The sequence below is a fragment of the Rosa rugosa genome, chromosome 3, assembly GCF_958449725.1.
Source record: "Rosa rugosa chromosome 3, drRosRugo1.1, whole genome shotgun sequence".
Lineage (NCBI taxonomy): Eukaryota > Viridiplantae > Streptophyta > Magnoliopsida > Rosales > Rosaceae > Rosa > Rosa rugosa.
In genome coordinates this window covers 17,225,683-17,241,080 of record NC_084822.1, presented here as the reverse complement: position 1 = coordinate 17,241,080, position 15,398 = coordinate 17,225,683, and the positions used below count along the sequence as shown (strand labels likewise).

The 15,398-nt window shown below is 38.6% G+C and overlaps 1 protein-coding gene and 1 non-coding gene across 2 annotated transcripts; one reads left to right on the top strand and one right to left on the bottom strand.

The window, feature by feature from the left end:
• Positions 1–4,129: 4,129 nt before the first annotated feature.
• LOC133737339 (diaminopimelate decarboxylase 1, chloroplastic-like) lies at positions 4,130–13,058 on the top strand. The gene is made up of 9 exons (XM_062164916.1): positions 4,130–4,348; positions 8,298–8,854; positions 9,043–9,217; positions 9,928–10,077; positions 10,358–10,519; positions 11,073–11,258; positions 12,307–12,429; positions 12,586–12,675; positions 12,767–13,058. Exons 1-9 carry the CDS (start codon positions 4,130–4,132, stop codon positions 12,845–12,847), a joined length of 1,743 nt encoding a protein of 580 aa, XP_062020900.1. The 3' UTR covers positions 12,848–13,058.
• TRNAK-CUU (transfer RNA lysine (anticodon CUU)) lies at positions 8,150–8,222 on the bottom strand. The gene has a single exon. It is a non-coding gene; the product is annotated as a tRNA-Lys (tRNA).
• Positions 13,059–15,398: the final 2,340 nt, after the last annotated feature.

The window sequence follows — 15,398 nt, the reverse complement described above, 5'->3', positions numbered from 1 at the left end:
TGGGTTCGAAACTATTGTGAAATTTGCTAAATTTTTAACCACACGCATAATTTATTGTAATAATTGCATCCAACGGTCGGTTTATTTATTTTCTTTGAATTTATAGAGGTTTCTCTTTGGAGTGTATGATATATAAATATAGGTTTATAAGAGTAACTAAGTTTGACCTAGTTGATCGAATTCGAAACGAGAACCAAATTGGTCGGATTTTTTACAACCACCATAAAACATTACAATCTCTCCATCGAGTGGTTGGTTTCTCCAAATTCATTTTTCTCTTCATGGTTGCTTTAGAATGAACCTCAATAATTTAAATACAATATATCATACTACTTTAGGAGACAAATTGGTATAGGCCAATGTATTGGTAATTAAAATTGAAATTTTTATCTTATGTCAACGCACATCCATCAATGAAATATTTACAAACATGATGTAAAAAAATAAGCAAGTTTCGCGGTCGTCACTTTATTGGTCAACAAAGAAAACATACAAGTGACTACGGTTGACCAATCCGATTGGGTTCGAAACTATTGTGAAATTTGCTAAATTTTTAACCACACGCATAATTTATTGTAATAATTGCATCCAACGGTCGGTTTATTTATTTTCTTTGAATTTATAGAGGTTTCTCTTTGGAGTGTATGATATATAAATATAGGTTTATAAGAGTAACTAAGTTTGACCTAGTTGATCGAATTCGAAACAAGAACCAAAGCCATTAAGCCAACCATTTCATATAATGAAGCTTTGAAATTTGATTATGAACTACGAAGCAAGATTATTGTCTTGCCAAAAAAAAAAATTGTTTTATTGAAAAAAAAAAACTGTTTTATTGAAAGAAAAAAAAAACCGAAAAAAAAACCGAACCGAACCAAAAAATACACAAACCGAACCGAAAAATACACAAACCGAACCGACAATTCGGTTCGGTTTTCGGTTTCGGCCTAAAACCGAACCGATCGGAACCGAACCCACCCCTAGTAGGAGGACAACTAGAGGCAATATGGGGTTTGCAAATGAAACTAATGCTTGAAACGGGGCCAGCTCAAGTGCTCCACCAAAAGTGGTAGCGTCTCATGTTCCACCCAGACCTGGTAATGGTGGACAACCTGCTAAGGCCATGTCTTCATAAGGGGGAAGGCCTGGGATGAAGTGCTTTAATTGTGGGGAGCCAGGACACAGAATGAGTGACTGTAAGAAGGATGGTAAGGTGAATAAAGGGTTGTTCATAGAGAATGACAATTCTCAGTATGAGTTCACTCCAATTGAGGGAGATGCGGGTTATGATGAATCATATGAAGATCTTGTGGGTGAGGAAGTTGTGTATGGGGATGATGGTCCATTATTAGTAGTGCGCAGAGCTTGCCTAACACCACGCGGGGTGGAGGGAGATGGTTGGCTTCGTGCCAATATTTTTCAGTCTACCTGTACTGTTGGGGGAAAGGTGTGCATGATGATTATTGACTCTGGTAGTTGTGAGAATGTGATATCAGAGGAGGCTTTAGCTAAATTAGGTTTGGAAACTCAAACTCATCCTCAACCATACAAGCTATCTAGGCTTCAAAAAGGTAATGAGGTAACAGTTTCTAAGCGTGTTTATGTTTCTTTCTCTATTGGCACTAACTACAAGGATAAAGTGTGGTGCAATGTTGTGGCTATGGATGCTTGCCATATGTTGTTTGGGAGGCCTTGGCAGTTTGACAAGGGTGTCATGCATGATGGCAGGAAGAATACTTATAGCTTTATGTTTAATAACATTAAGATTACATTAGTGCCCACTAGAGAACAAGGTCTTAAACCCCAAGGGAAAAATGTGACTAATCTGTTGTCCATGAATAAATTTGTGGAAGAGGTAAAAGAAACTGGAATGATGTACTTGTTGCTGGGAAGAGATTCTAAAGAAGAAGAAGCTAGTGTGCCTGAGCCGGTTCAAGAGGTGCTCAAGGAGTTTCAAGATGTCTTTCCTGAAGAGATGCCTACGGGGTTACCACCTGCTAGAGATATTCAGCACCAAATCGACTTAATACCGGGTGCCTCCTTACCTAACAGGCCTCATTATAGGTTGAGTCCTATAGAGCATAAGGAGTTGAGAAGACAGGTAGAAGAGCTGCTTGAGAAGGGCCATATTAGGGAAAGCTTGAGTCCTTGTGCAGTGCTTACTTTGCTCACTCCAAAGAAGGATGGTTTATGGCGTATGTGCGTCGACAGTAGGGTCATCAACAAGATTACGGTACGCTTTCGGTTTCCTATTCCTCGTTTGGATGATTTACTTGATCAGTTGAGCGGGGCTAAAGTGTTCAGTAAACTTGATCTTAAGAGTGGGTATCATCAGATTAGGATCAAAGAGGGTGATGAGTGGAAGACGGTCTTTAAAACTCGTGAAGGATTGTATGAGGGGTTGGTGATACCTTTTGGGCTTTCTAATGCCCCCAAGTACTTTCATGAGAGCTATAAATCAGATGCTGCGCCCTTTCATTGGTAGAAGAGCTGCTTGAGAAGGGCCATATTAGGGAAAGCTTGAGTCCTTGTGCAGTGCCTACTTTGCTCACTCCAAAGAAGGATGGTTTATGGCGTATGTGCGTCGACAGTAGGGTCATCAACAAGATTACGGTACGCTTTCGGTTTCCTATTCCTCGTTTGGATGATTTACTTGATCAGTTGAGCGGGGCTAAAGTGTTCAGTAAACTTGATCTTAAGAGTGGGTATCATCAGATTAGGATCAAAGAGGGTGATGAGTGGAAGACGGTCTTTAAAACTCGTGAAGGATTGTATGAGGGGTTGGTGATACCTTTTGGGCTTTCTAATGCCCCCAAGTACTTTCATGAGAGCTATAAATCAGATGCTGCGCCCCTTCATTGGTAAGTTCCTTGTGGTGTACTTTGATGACATACTTATTTATAGTGCTACACCAGAGTTGCATACGGAGCATTTAAGAGCAGTATTGGAAGTTTTAAGGAGGGAGAAGTTCTATGCAGGCCTAAAGAAGTGCTTGTTCATGACTGACAACATTTTATTTTTGGGATTTGTTGTGTCAAAAGAAGGAATTAGTGTTGATCAGTCGAAGGTAGAAGCCATAAAAAAAAACTGGCCTATACCTACAAATTTGCATGAGGTTCGGAGCTTTCATGGATTGGTCTCTTTTTACTGGAGATCTATTCCTAACTTTAGCACAATCATGGCTCCTATTACAAATTGCATGAGGGAAGGGAGGTTTAGTTGGAGTGATGAAGCAACTACAACATTTAAGCTGATTAAGCAGAAATTAACTACGGCTCCAGTTCTTATACTTCCAGATTTTAGCAAACCATTTGAACTCCATTGTGATGCTTCTAAGGTGGGTATTGGGGCGGTATTGAGTCAGGTAGGAAGACCCGTGGCTTTTTATAGTGAGAAGCTTGGGGGAGCTAAACTTAACTATAACACATATGATGTGGAGTTTTATGCAGTGGTGAAGGTTTGAAGCATTGGAGTTCCTATTTAGCTTATAATGAATTTGTGTTATTCTCTGATCATGATGCTCTCAAGCATATCAATGCTCAATATAAGCTTTCTTCTAGGCATGCCAAATGGGTATCTTCAACAGTTCACCTTTTCGCTGAAGCACAAATCATGAACTTTGAACAAAGTTGCGGATGCTTTGAGCAGGAACTAGCCTCCTTACCATGATGAAAACTCAGGTGATGGGTTTTGAATCTATTAAAGATCTTTTGGCCACTGATCCTTATTTCTCTGCTATTGTAAAAGAGGTGGAAACAGGTACTAGGGGTGATTACTCTTTACATGAAGGGTTTCTCTTCAAAGGTAACCAATTGTGTATTCCAGATTGTAGCTTGCGTCCTAAAATCATAAGGGAGTTGCACACTGAAGGGCATGTGAGGCGCGACAAGAGTATACAATTAGTCTTGGCTTCATATTATTGGCCTACAATCCGTAGGGGGGGTTGCTAAATATATGGAAGGTTGTTACATTTGCCAGATTTCTTAGGGTCAAGCTACTAATGCTGGTTTATATATGTCATTGCCTATCCCTGAACAACCTTGGGTTGATATTAGCATGGACTTTGTGTTAGGTCTTCCACAAACGCAGCGAGGTGCGGATTCTATTTATGTGGTGGTTGACCTCTAAAATGGCTCACTTCATCCCTTGTAAGAAGACTACTGATGTTGTGAGCGTGGCTCAGTTACTCTTTAGAGAGGTGTATAGGTTGCATAGGTTTCCTACTTCAATTGTGTCTGACAGAGACACCAGGTTTCTTAGCCATTTTTGGATGTGTTTATGGAAGTTAGCTGGCACCAAATTGAACTTTAGCAGCGCTTATCACCCTCAAACAGATGAGCAGACTGAGGTTGTCAACCATTCTTTAGGGAATTTGCTAAGGAGTTTGGTAGGAAAGAACTGGAAGTCTTGGGATCAGAGGTTGTGTCAAGCGTAGTTTGCTTATAATAGATCAGTTAACCGAAGTACATTACTCATCCTATTCTATATTAATTATGGTTATGATCCTAGGTCCCCAGATGAATTATCTCCCGTACTCGATTCTCAGAAAGTTAGCACCAAAGCAGAAGACTTTATGACACGATTGCTGGACATACATGAGTTGACAAGGAACAATTTGAGGGAGTCGAATGCTAAATACAAGGGGCTGCAGACAAGAAAAGACGACACCTAGAGTTTGACGTTGGTGATTTTGTATGGGCAATCCTCACCAAAGATCGATTTTCTGTTGGTGATTATAATAAATTAGCTTCAAGGAAGATTGGTCCTGTGGAGATTATTGAGAAGCTTAATCCTAATGCATACAAGTTGAAGCTTCCAAGTCATATTCATACATCAGATACTTTTAATGTCAAACATCTCATTCCATATCATGGGGATAGTTCAGCAGATGAAGAGTTGAATTCGAGGGCGAATTCTTTTCAACCTGGGGGAGGATGATGTAACATGATAGTTGTTGGTGGCAGTAGCCTAACAAAGCTACATTTTCTATATTATTTTCCTTTTCCTAGCTCTTTTTGGATTTTATCAATTACTAGTTGGTTTAGGGTTTGCAAACTATTTAAACCCCTTATTTGGTTGTAGTGGTCGGTTTTTCTGAATATCAATAAAATTGAGAACTTTCTCTCAACTAGCTCTATCAACTCGGCCATTCCGTAGGAATCAACGAGGTATAGGTACTCTAAATCCTTGGCTATTCTCACCTTGAGAATTAACAAGGTTTAGATTTTATCTTGTTTTCTTTATTCATCATATTGGTTTTGTTCTGGTGACATAATTGGAAGTTGGAGTTTGAGGTTGTGAGTTGATTCCCATCACGGGCTGCATCATCTTTGAAGGCTGGAGTGAAGAAGATCATTTTCGAATTCACTAATCACGACATTTAATGTTCTTGATGAAATGAGCACATCCACTGTTTGTAGTCTATCAAACAACTGCCAATACCATCTTGTTTAAGAGAAAAGGTGTCTAGTGGAAACTACAAGCGGCGTCCCCAACACGAATATCTAGCAACTTTACATAGTAATGGCACACCCAGTTTTGTTTAACAAATAAAAGTTGTTCTAACAGTTCGAGAATTTTGTTTAACAACATCCTCTCCAAACCTTAATCAACTGTTGATGGACAATAGGGTACAATAGGTAAAAGCCAAAGAACTAAGAGTAGCAGTGGCTGATGAAACTTCCTAGTTGACGTACTAATGATTGCGGGGATGAACTCATGCCCATTACCCCTGAAATACAGCCAGAGTAAGCGAAACTAACATTCTGATTGTCATTTAAGAACCCAAAGACCAACTTAATAGGCTCAACTAGACTTCCATTACCTTATGGAAATGTAAATGTTTCCAAAGAGGCAACTTCTTGTGTGACAGTCTCGTTTGCATAACTTGGATTGTAAGTGCAATCATAGGTAAAAAAAATAATAATAATAAGAAAATTAACCGATCACTGTTAAATTTAGGCTACATAAACTATTAACGGAGGACAGACCACCTTGAAAACAAAAGGTGCCGCAAAATTTCATTAAGCTTACTGCTTCAAGAGTAGGAGAGAGTGTTGACTGCTAACTTAAAAGTAAGGAGGTTCAAAACCAACGGGAGATGATCCTCTTTGGAGCAAGCTAATCACCTGAGCTTCCTAAGCTTTCTACTAGATGACGACTCCTCTTTTTATTTCTCTTCTCTTTTCCTTTCCTTTAACTTATCTCTTTCTTCTGTTCTTCACTCTCACGACCCAAAATTGCTGCTTAGACCGTCGCACAATCTTTAGCTGCAACAAGTTCACTGTCAATGCTTCGATTGGTTTTGGTTTGGGCGATTTCAAGTTTGAGATTCGAGATCCTTCCATTTGTTTGATTATTTTTGGTTGATTTTATCCCCTTTATCTGGGCTTGTTTTTCATCCCTCGAATTTGGGGATCTGTATTTTGGATTGATTCATGCTTTTCTAGGTCAATCGCTGATGGCTTACAATGAACAGGAATTGGAAGAGTGGACATTTCAATATTCTGTAGCCATTTTCTAGAGAGTACTCCAGAGAGGAAATGATCTTGGATACAACGAAACCAATTTGTGTTAGTTTGTGAACTTTTTGAATTCAGTTAAGAAATGAGTGGAGGATACATCTTTAATGATGATCATAAGTACTACTGAGGCTCATACTTGCAACGCATTTCCAATGTCATGTAGTTTCTTGGTGGAATGAAGGGTAGAATGGAAGGATTTTCCAATGTTTGGTCTGAAAAATATTTCATAATATATTTAATTTCTTCATACTCCAAGCTTCTCTATCTCTTTTATCGAAGGAAGTTTTTTACAGCTTGTTTTGTATACCCAACAACATCTCTTTAATCTGCTTGCTTACCCATAAACTGATACAAGTGACACCAATTCCAGAATCGTGTGCTAAGTACGTCTATGTCAATGCCTTGAGAGTCTTATACTTTCTATTGCGAAGGTAGCATGTGGGAACATTCTTTGACCACAAGAGGATGATTGTGCTCTTCAACAAAATGTTTAACAAAAAACTTATTAATGTTCCCTTTATTCAATTTAATACAAAGTTCAGCATGACAACATGTTCTTGTCTTTGTTCGATCAGGGTTTTCTAGTCATTCAATCCCTCTTATCTTTGGATCGAATACCTTCCTTACAGCAAACAAATACTCTTGAAGTGAGTTCTTTTGTTCTTTTATTCTTACCATGACTCGCCCTTCTAATACTAAATCCAATACTAGCTAGACCCCTCTTTTCCGCCTGCATATCTATTGTAGAAGTCATAAGCTGCTTGTTCAGAATCAAACTCCATTCCTTTTCTAGGTTTCCAATCCAATTCCAAATCAGAATTCTCTACATTAATATCTGTTGCACCTAATGAATTATCCATTTGCAACCAATACCATCCATGTACAGTAACGACATCAATCTGCAATTTACAATTACTAAATTAAAAAAGCACAACCAATTCAGAGAACAGAACTAATACAGTAAACCAATTGTCCCCTAGTGTCTCATACTTTTCACTTCACTAAGCAAGACATTTTTTTTAAGCCAAAGCTAACGCAACTATAGATACAAGAATTAATAACATTGCCTTGAAACTTTGTTATGGTTTTATATCGATCAATATATCAAAGACGCTAGATACAAGAATAGATGGAAACTTGAATGAAAATTGCATTTTGAGTTTTTTTTTTCTTTTCCTATATTAATGAAGCAATCAATTCCTCTTGGTCAATAGCAAATACAAAATTCATAAACTCTAAAACACCCAATATGAAAAAGAGAATTATGAAAAGAAAACTCAAAATCAAATGGTATTACACTTAATTACCTGTCGCAATGGTATGTGGGGGAAAGTGAGATAGAAGACTCAAAACTAAAGTTATGAACTTTTGATTAGATCTCCCTACACGTATCCATTGAATTTACCTCTTTCAGTCGTCTATTAGGAATGACCAAGAGCAAAAGAGGGAAATAGCAGGGGGAAACAAAACCAATAACGTGGCAAGATAAACTCAAATAAAAATAGAGACCTAAATTTATTGTAGGCCATTTAGATGTAAATTTGGACACGTATCGTCATCTGGTAGAAAGCTCAGGTCTTTTTTCTTCTTCAGAGCATCCCAAGAAGAAAAAAAAAATTACCGAACGCCCACCGTGGGGCTCGAACCCACGACCACAAGGTTAAGAGCCTTGCGCTCTACCAACTGAGCTAGACGGGCAGATGTTGACTGGTATCAGAAATGATCCTAATAAAAAGTTAAATAAATGGTTTTTATTTAAAAAGCCTGCTCTAGCTTTCTCAGTTAAAGCAGAGTGCTCTGAGTCTCAACAGTCGCTTACTTCCTTCAGTTTTGAATATGGCGGCTGCGCAGCTTACCTTCAACCCTCCATCCTCCTTCTCCAAACCCCTAAACCACTCTCTCCCCCGAAACCCATTTTCCCAAAACCCCATTCTACCCTTCAAACCCTCCCTTAAACCCTTCGTTCTCAAAGCCGTGCTCTCCCAAAACCCTTCCAAATCCCTAACCCAGGACCCTCAAACGGTGCCGTTTAAGCACTGCTTCTCCAAATCCTCTGATGGGTTTCTCTACTGTGAGGGCCTCAAGGTCCAGGACGTCATGGATTCGGTGGAGAAGCGCCCTTTCTACCTCTACAGCAAGCCTCAGATCACCAGAAATGTTGAGGCCTATAAGGAGGCCCTGGAGGGTTTAAGGTCTGTTATTGGGTATGCCATTAAAGCCAACAATAACTTCAAGATTTTGGAGCATTTGAGGGGATTAGGCTGTGGTGCGGTGCTCGTCAGTGGGAACGAGCTCAGGTTGGCTCTTCGAGCTGGGTTTGACCCAACTAGGTAAAACCCTACACACCCATGTGTAATTTTTTGTAGCTTTTTACCTTGTCAGTTGTTTTGTGTAATCAATAGAATGCCAATGTGGGCATCTTTTTGGACCTTAGTTTGTGATAATGTTTAGCTCTGCTTTGGCTGATAATGTTCTTAATTTGACTGTGACTTTGAATTGATGCTTATTATGTGAGCAGGTGTATTTTCAATGGGAATGGAAAATTTTTGGATGACTTGGTTTTGGCTGCTCAAGAAGGTGTTTTTATCAATGTCGATAGTGAGTTCGACTTGGAAAATATTATTAGAGCTGCGAGAATTGCTGGCAATAGGGTCAATATTCTACTTCGAATTAACCCAGATGTAGACCCTCAGGTATTTCCACAATGTAATATATTCTGGTTAATTGCTTAGAGATGTTGGACATTTGGAATGCTTAGTGTTTTCTTGAGCAAGAGTATGACATAAAATCCTTTCTTTAACTGGAAGCCATTATTTAGCCGTTGCAATGCTTGTGCTGAATCTATGATAGAAAGGTTCTTCCCTCGTCGTCTTAACTCTACAATCACAGTTCTTTGCTGGTTTTTAATTTTATTTATAAGCGGGAGATACTTTTTTAATTAGGCACTTTGGTCTAACCTGAAATTGAAGTTATTTATATATTTAAATAGTCTAGATATCAATGACGCAAGAAGCTTTCATTATTATTGACATGATGCTTTTCATAATTTGAAGTCTATCATTTTTTTCATGAATTGTAGCTTTTTTCATGCTAGCTTATAAAAACAAGATTATCATATCTGTACCATACCTATAACAAGCACTGTTCTTGCCTAGTGTTAGATGTGGTTTTGTACTCCGGGCTCTTGTTTATTTCTTATGAAATATGTGGATACATGTTTGACATGGAATACAAATGCCTAAAAGTGTGGATGCTTCAGAACCCTGTCCTAAACACCCCTACATGACCAACTTGTTCAGCTTCTATTGTTTAGATGCTATTCTTCTCCATATAAAGGGGTTTGTCTTTTACATTGTACCTCAAACCATTTATATACTGTTTAATTTATGGGTTATTTTCTCAGGTTCATCCTTATGTTTCCACTGGTAACAAGAATTCCAAATTTGGTATTAGAAATGAGAAGCTGCAATGGTTTTTGGATGAGGTGAAGAAACATCCTGATGAGCTAAAACTTGTTGGGGCCCATTGCCATCTTGGATCCACCATTACAAAGGTACAATGATGACTCTGTGTTCATATACTCTTATAACTTTAGAAAAAGTTTCAATTAGTATAAGGTTTACAAATCCGTGCTTGTGTAAGGTAATTATTGACTATATTTCAAAAAAAAAAAAAAGGTAATTATTGACTAAAGTAACATAAATCATATCCGAAAGTAGATGCCAATAATAAACCTCATTTAAAAAAGGACAGAAGTTGCAATTCTGTCTGAATGTCTAATTTGTCTAAACCTCTGTCATTTTTTGTTCTTTTGTTTTTCTTTGTATTATCAGGTGGATATATTTCGAGATGCTGCAGTTCTTATGGTCGAGTACCTTGACAAAATCCGAGATCAAGGTTTTGATGTTAATTACTTAAACATTGGTGGTGGTCTTGGGATAGATTACTATCATACTGGTGCTGTTCTTCCAACACCCAGAGATCTCATTAATACTGTGAGTATCATTTTTTTGAATCCTGTTTTCTTATTGAACTATGCAATTTGTCTGTGCGTGTGTGACGGGGGGCAGATTAGTTTGGTTTAAAGAAAAAGACTGACTGCACTTCTGTAGTGTGCACTTACGCCACTTGGTTCACCTTGCAACCTTGATTATAGAATGTTGAGCCCATGTATGGCAGTTGCTTACACATTTATAAAAAGAATGAAGAATGTTCTGTGTAAATCCTTGTCTTTTTTAAGATCTAAGTAATCTTATAAGGGATTAGTTGCCCGTCATCTGTAATGTCTTTCGTTGTTCCAAGCTTTATCCTTAGTGGTACCAATATGCCAGGTTTGATGTTGATCTTTTCTAACCTTTTCGAACTCGTAGAATTTCTTTTGCATATCCTGATTGAATTAGTAATGAGGCCTTGCTACCTTGCGTGTGTTAAAAAAAAAATTAAAAAAAATAAATAATAAAATTATAAAAATAAAAATAAAAACTACTAGCAATTCTTACTATCTTGATCCATATGAAATTTCACTGAACATTAATGTTGATGGTTTAGGTCCGGGAGGTGGTCCTATCACGAGATCTAAATCTTATCATTGAACCCGGAAGATCACTTATTGCAAATTCTTGCTGTTTGGTCAACCGAGTAACAGGGGTGAAAACAAATGGCACCAAAAACTTTATTGTGATCGATGGAAGCATGGCTGAACTCATTCGTCCCAGTCTCTATGATGCTTATCAAGTAAGTTCTAAGTTTATTCAACTAATGTTGAATTAAAGTTCATTAGCAATGGGCACTTGAGATATTCCCTAGTATCAGTAAAGATAAAAGTAAGCCATGTGTAGAATCTTGGAGCATATTATCTGCATTGTGTAGTTTTCATTTAGTTGTTTGATGTTTATCCAAAAACTGTTATCAGCTTTTGCATCATTACTCTACGTTTCTGTCTGGTGCTATTATTGCATAAATTGTTTACCTTTTAGAATATATATATATTATATATATACGGAGGCGTTCCAAAGAGGACGTCCGCACTTTCGTTAAAGTGCGGACGGCGCTGCTGCAGCTCTGCTCGGGGCGCGACGGAGCGGCGGGGGTTGCCGGAAGGACGCCACGGGTCAGGCGGAGAGGTCTGCAGTCGGTGGAGTCGCCGGCGACGTCGTAGCAGCGATGCTCAGAAAACCTGCAGTTGCAGGTCGGGTTGCTGCCCAGAACCTGCAACTCGGACCTCCTCCGACCTCGAACGCTGCCCAGACCAGTCCGCCAAGCCTCCGGCCTCCGTCCGCCAAGCCCTGAGCCGCCGTCGCCGCCTGGAACGCCGCTGCTGCGTCGCCGTCCGCACTTTAGCAAAGTGCGGACGTCCGCTTCAGAACCGGCCTCTATATATATATATATATATATCTTTTTTTTAGATTTACCTTTTAAGAAACATTGAGTTATTGTATGAAGACTAGTAGCTCCAGTGGCAGTGAGCATTTTTCCTCACATCCAGAGCTGAGTTTGAACCCCTTCCATCCCCCTTTGGCACTTTGGCATCCTTCATATCACTCAACAGAAATTGTGTTTTGGTGGCCTTATCTCATATATCAAAAGCATCAGTTGGGGCATATGCATTGAGAAGTTCTACAGTGATTTCCAAAATATGGTTCTTCTTATCAACTAAACTTGACTAAAATTTATGATAACCGCACAATAAACTGTTGCACTCAATAGTGTCTTTTAGACAAGCCCTTTTTTTTGGTTTTTTTGGTTTGGATCACAATTGACATCCTTTGGCATTTGCTTGCAGCATATTGAACTAGTTTCTCCTGCACCACATGAAGCTGAGATTTCTACTTTTGATGTGGTTGGCCCTGTCTGCGAGTCTGCAGATTTTTTAGGGAAGGAGAGAGAACTTCCAACTCCTCCAAAGGTATTGTTTTTCTTTTGAAGGGAAAATCAGTCTAGTCTCTCAATTTCTGTTGTATGTTTGGGAGCAAATTTCAATAATTTTCTCAGGTACTTTATTCTGGAGCTTTCCTTTTTAGATTATGGTGCTTGATTTCTGAACTAGAGTTTCCCATTGCAGGGAGCTGGTCTGGTTGTTCATGATGCAGGTGCTTACTGCATGAGCATGGCCTCGACTTACAATCTTAAAATGCGCCCTCCAGAATATTGGGTAAGGAATTCTGACTGCAAACTACCTCTACGAACTGATACTAGCACCTCTTTCCAAAAACTTAATTTCAGAGCTTTTGCCATGTTTTCAGGTGGAAGAAAATGGATCAGTTTCAAAGATCAGGCATGCAGAGACATTCGAAGATCATATGAGATTCTTTGAGGGTCTTTGATTGCGGGAGCTCAGTAGTCAGCAGCCTGTTAAAGGGACCAGAGTTTATTTATGGTTGTTTTTCTTTGTAACAACAGAATTTTTGTATTTGGAGATGAAATTTGGCATATGCCGCCTTTGTTTACGCACTGGACTCGAGTTGTCATCTGTGGAACCACTGGACCATCTGTGTAATGTTTATATCCTTCAATAAGAAGATGAAATTTATGGCATTTCTAGTAGCAGATTGATTGGAGCGTATTTGATATAGTCCTTTCTTTTTCATAGAGGGTCCAGTTGCACCAGCTGCAAGTAATCACCTGTTAATTATGATTGATTACCATAAAGCAACTTTCAGATGGCTGACAAGTGTCGTGGGGTAGCACACAGGTTGGTTATAATTCGTTTAGTTAGGCTGTTGGTGTCAAAACGGATTTTTATGTTGAGTTGTTGACTGTAATGCCCCATTTGCCACCGACTATGGCATTTAATCACCACCAGACCACTTTAAATGAAATTATGTTTTATTTTTTTTGAAATAAAGGACTAATGCGGTTGTTCTTAAGCTTTGATTAATGAAACTGACGAATATAAAGGGAGGATATTGACTAAAGCTCTTATTACAATGAGCATTTAGAGAACGTCCTGAAATGATATAACGTAAAGATAACTCGATTTGTAACACGATTACAACGTAGCATAATTACCAAAAGGATTATTATCACAAATGGTACCTGAACTTATCTTCTATTTTATCGATGGTACCTGAACTTCAATTTTGATCACAACCAGTACCCGAACTTTTCGATTTCATTTTAAATGGTACTTAAGGCCACCTTTGGTAACTATTCCGGCCAAAAAAGCCAAATCTAAAAAAAAAACAAATTCAAGGCAAGTCTATTACCAAAAAATCATCACTATATATGATTGCAACCCTTGAAATCATCAAAAATCATCACTATGATTGCCTCCAATGCCGTTTTTAGTCAGAATAGTGACCGGAGGTGGCTCTAGGTACCATTTAAAATGAAATCGAAAAGTTCGGGTACTGGTTGTGATCAAAATTGAAGTTCAGGTACCATCGATAAGATTGAGGTATAGTTCAGGTACCATTTGTGATAATAACCTTTACCAAAAATACAGTTTTCCTATTATGTTGTCGCCGGAGGATAAATGAAGTTTTTTCTTTACATCGTTTTCCAAGTCGTTGTATGTGGATAAGAAGGGAATACCAAATCTTAAAATCTAGGTGACTAGAGTAGTAGTTGTGAAATCTTGATGGAGGTTAATTGCCTCACATGATCTTGGAGTCACTGTCAAACTTACAATCCATTTTAATTCCTGGGCCTAATGCAGTCCCTTAGAATAGAACCAGTCTATTTCATCCTCATCAGTCATATCACAACTAGTTTGAGAGACTAATTAAGAGCGACGCTACCACCATCTCACCAATTTGTTGACTACGTACACCCTATTTCGTAATTTCATAGAAAGATTTGGGTCCCGGAATTTCTTCAGTGGTTTAATCTATTGCAAGGCCGATTTAGGACCATTAGGATAGCTCGTTTTGTAGGCAAATTCTTTTGTAGTGAATCCCGGTTCATAGCATATCGAGGAGGCTTCTAAGGGAATGAATAGGCTCTATGGCCTCTGTACTTGGTATCGAGTTTGGAGAGAGGATAATGGTGTTAAACCGGAATCAACGTCTGCGTTCTTAAGATTGGGAGAATGTTGCAATTATATGGAGTTGATAGAGACTAGGGAACAAAATCATTGTGGTGCTGGAGTATGCTCTAAGTTAGAATCAGTTGAATAAATTTATAGTTGAAATAAATTAAATTATTTAATTGATTTAAATGATAAAATATAAAATGATTAAATTGCTCAGTACCTTTTGATCTAGTGGCATAGTCTCCTCTTCGTAAGTGGGAGGTTGTGAGTTCGACTCATGAAAGACTAGTTGTAACATTTGAGTTGTTTATCCGATAAAAAAAAAAAAAAAAAGATTAAATTCATGAATGAATACATCCATGGAACCTTCAACTTGTAGGAGGACGACACATTTGCCCCACTGTTTGCCTAAATCTTAAACTAGTATCTATACTAATGGTTGCTCTTTTAGAAGAACGAATACTCTAACACAAACCAACCAAAGGAGATACACATACGGAGGTCTTACCTTCTTGTCAAATGTACTTGTCTCTCACGCTGTATATGTAACTAATTCTCTAGCCTAAGCCATCATTAACCACTTAGTTGTGATAAGGTTGGTCGAGCGGCTTAGCATAAAACTCTCATATCTAACGTTCGAGTCCTAACCCCCATCAGTTTGTGGCCAGCAAGTTTGAGGGGCCTTCGAGTTTGTGTACCTGCGGCTGTGGATTAGTCTGGCTTTAATGGAATACTCTCATAGACCTCTGTTATGCCTAGTACCTAGACTTGTGTTTACTGATCATTTGGATGGTAAATGACTAAAATCTTCACTTTTCCCCTCCATTTCAATCTTTTAGGAGGCTCCAAAGTTGACTTTCTCTTTGATTCACTCTTTGAGGAAACTTTCTTGATGAAAGATT

Excerpts from the sequence above, each read along its gene's own strand:
- LOC133737339 (XM_062164916.1), top strand. The coding sequence starts at position 4,130 with ATGGCTCACTTCATCCCTTGTAAGAAGACTACTGATGTTGTGAGCGTG. Across the intron at positions 10,078-10,357 it reads TTGGATCCACCATTACAAAG|GTGGATATATTTCGAGATGC; the intron begins GTACAATGATGA and ends TTGTATTATCAG. Across the intron at positions 10,520-11,072 it reads CCAGAGATCTCATTAATACT|GTCCGGGAGGTGGTCCTATC; the intron begins GTGAGTATCATT and ends TTGATGGTTTAG.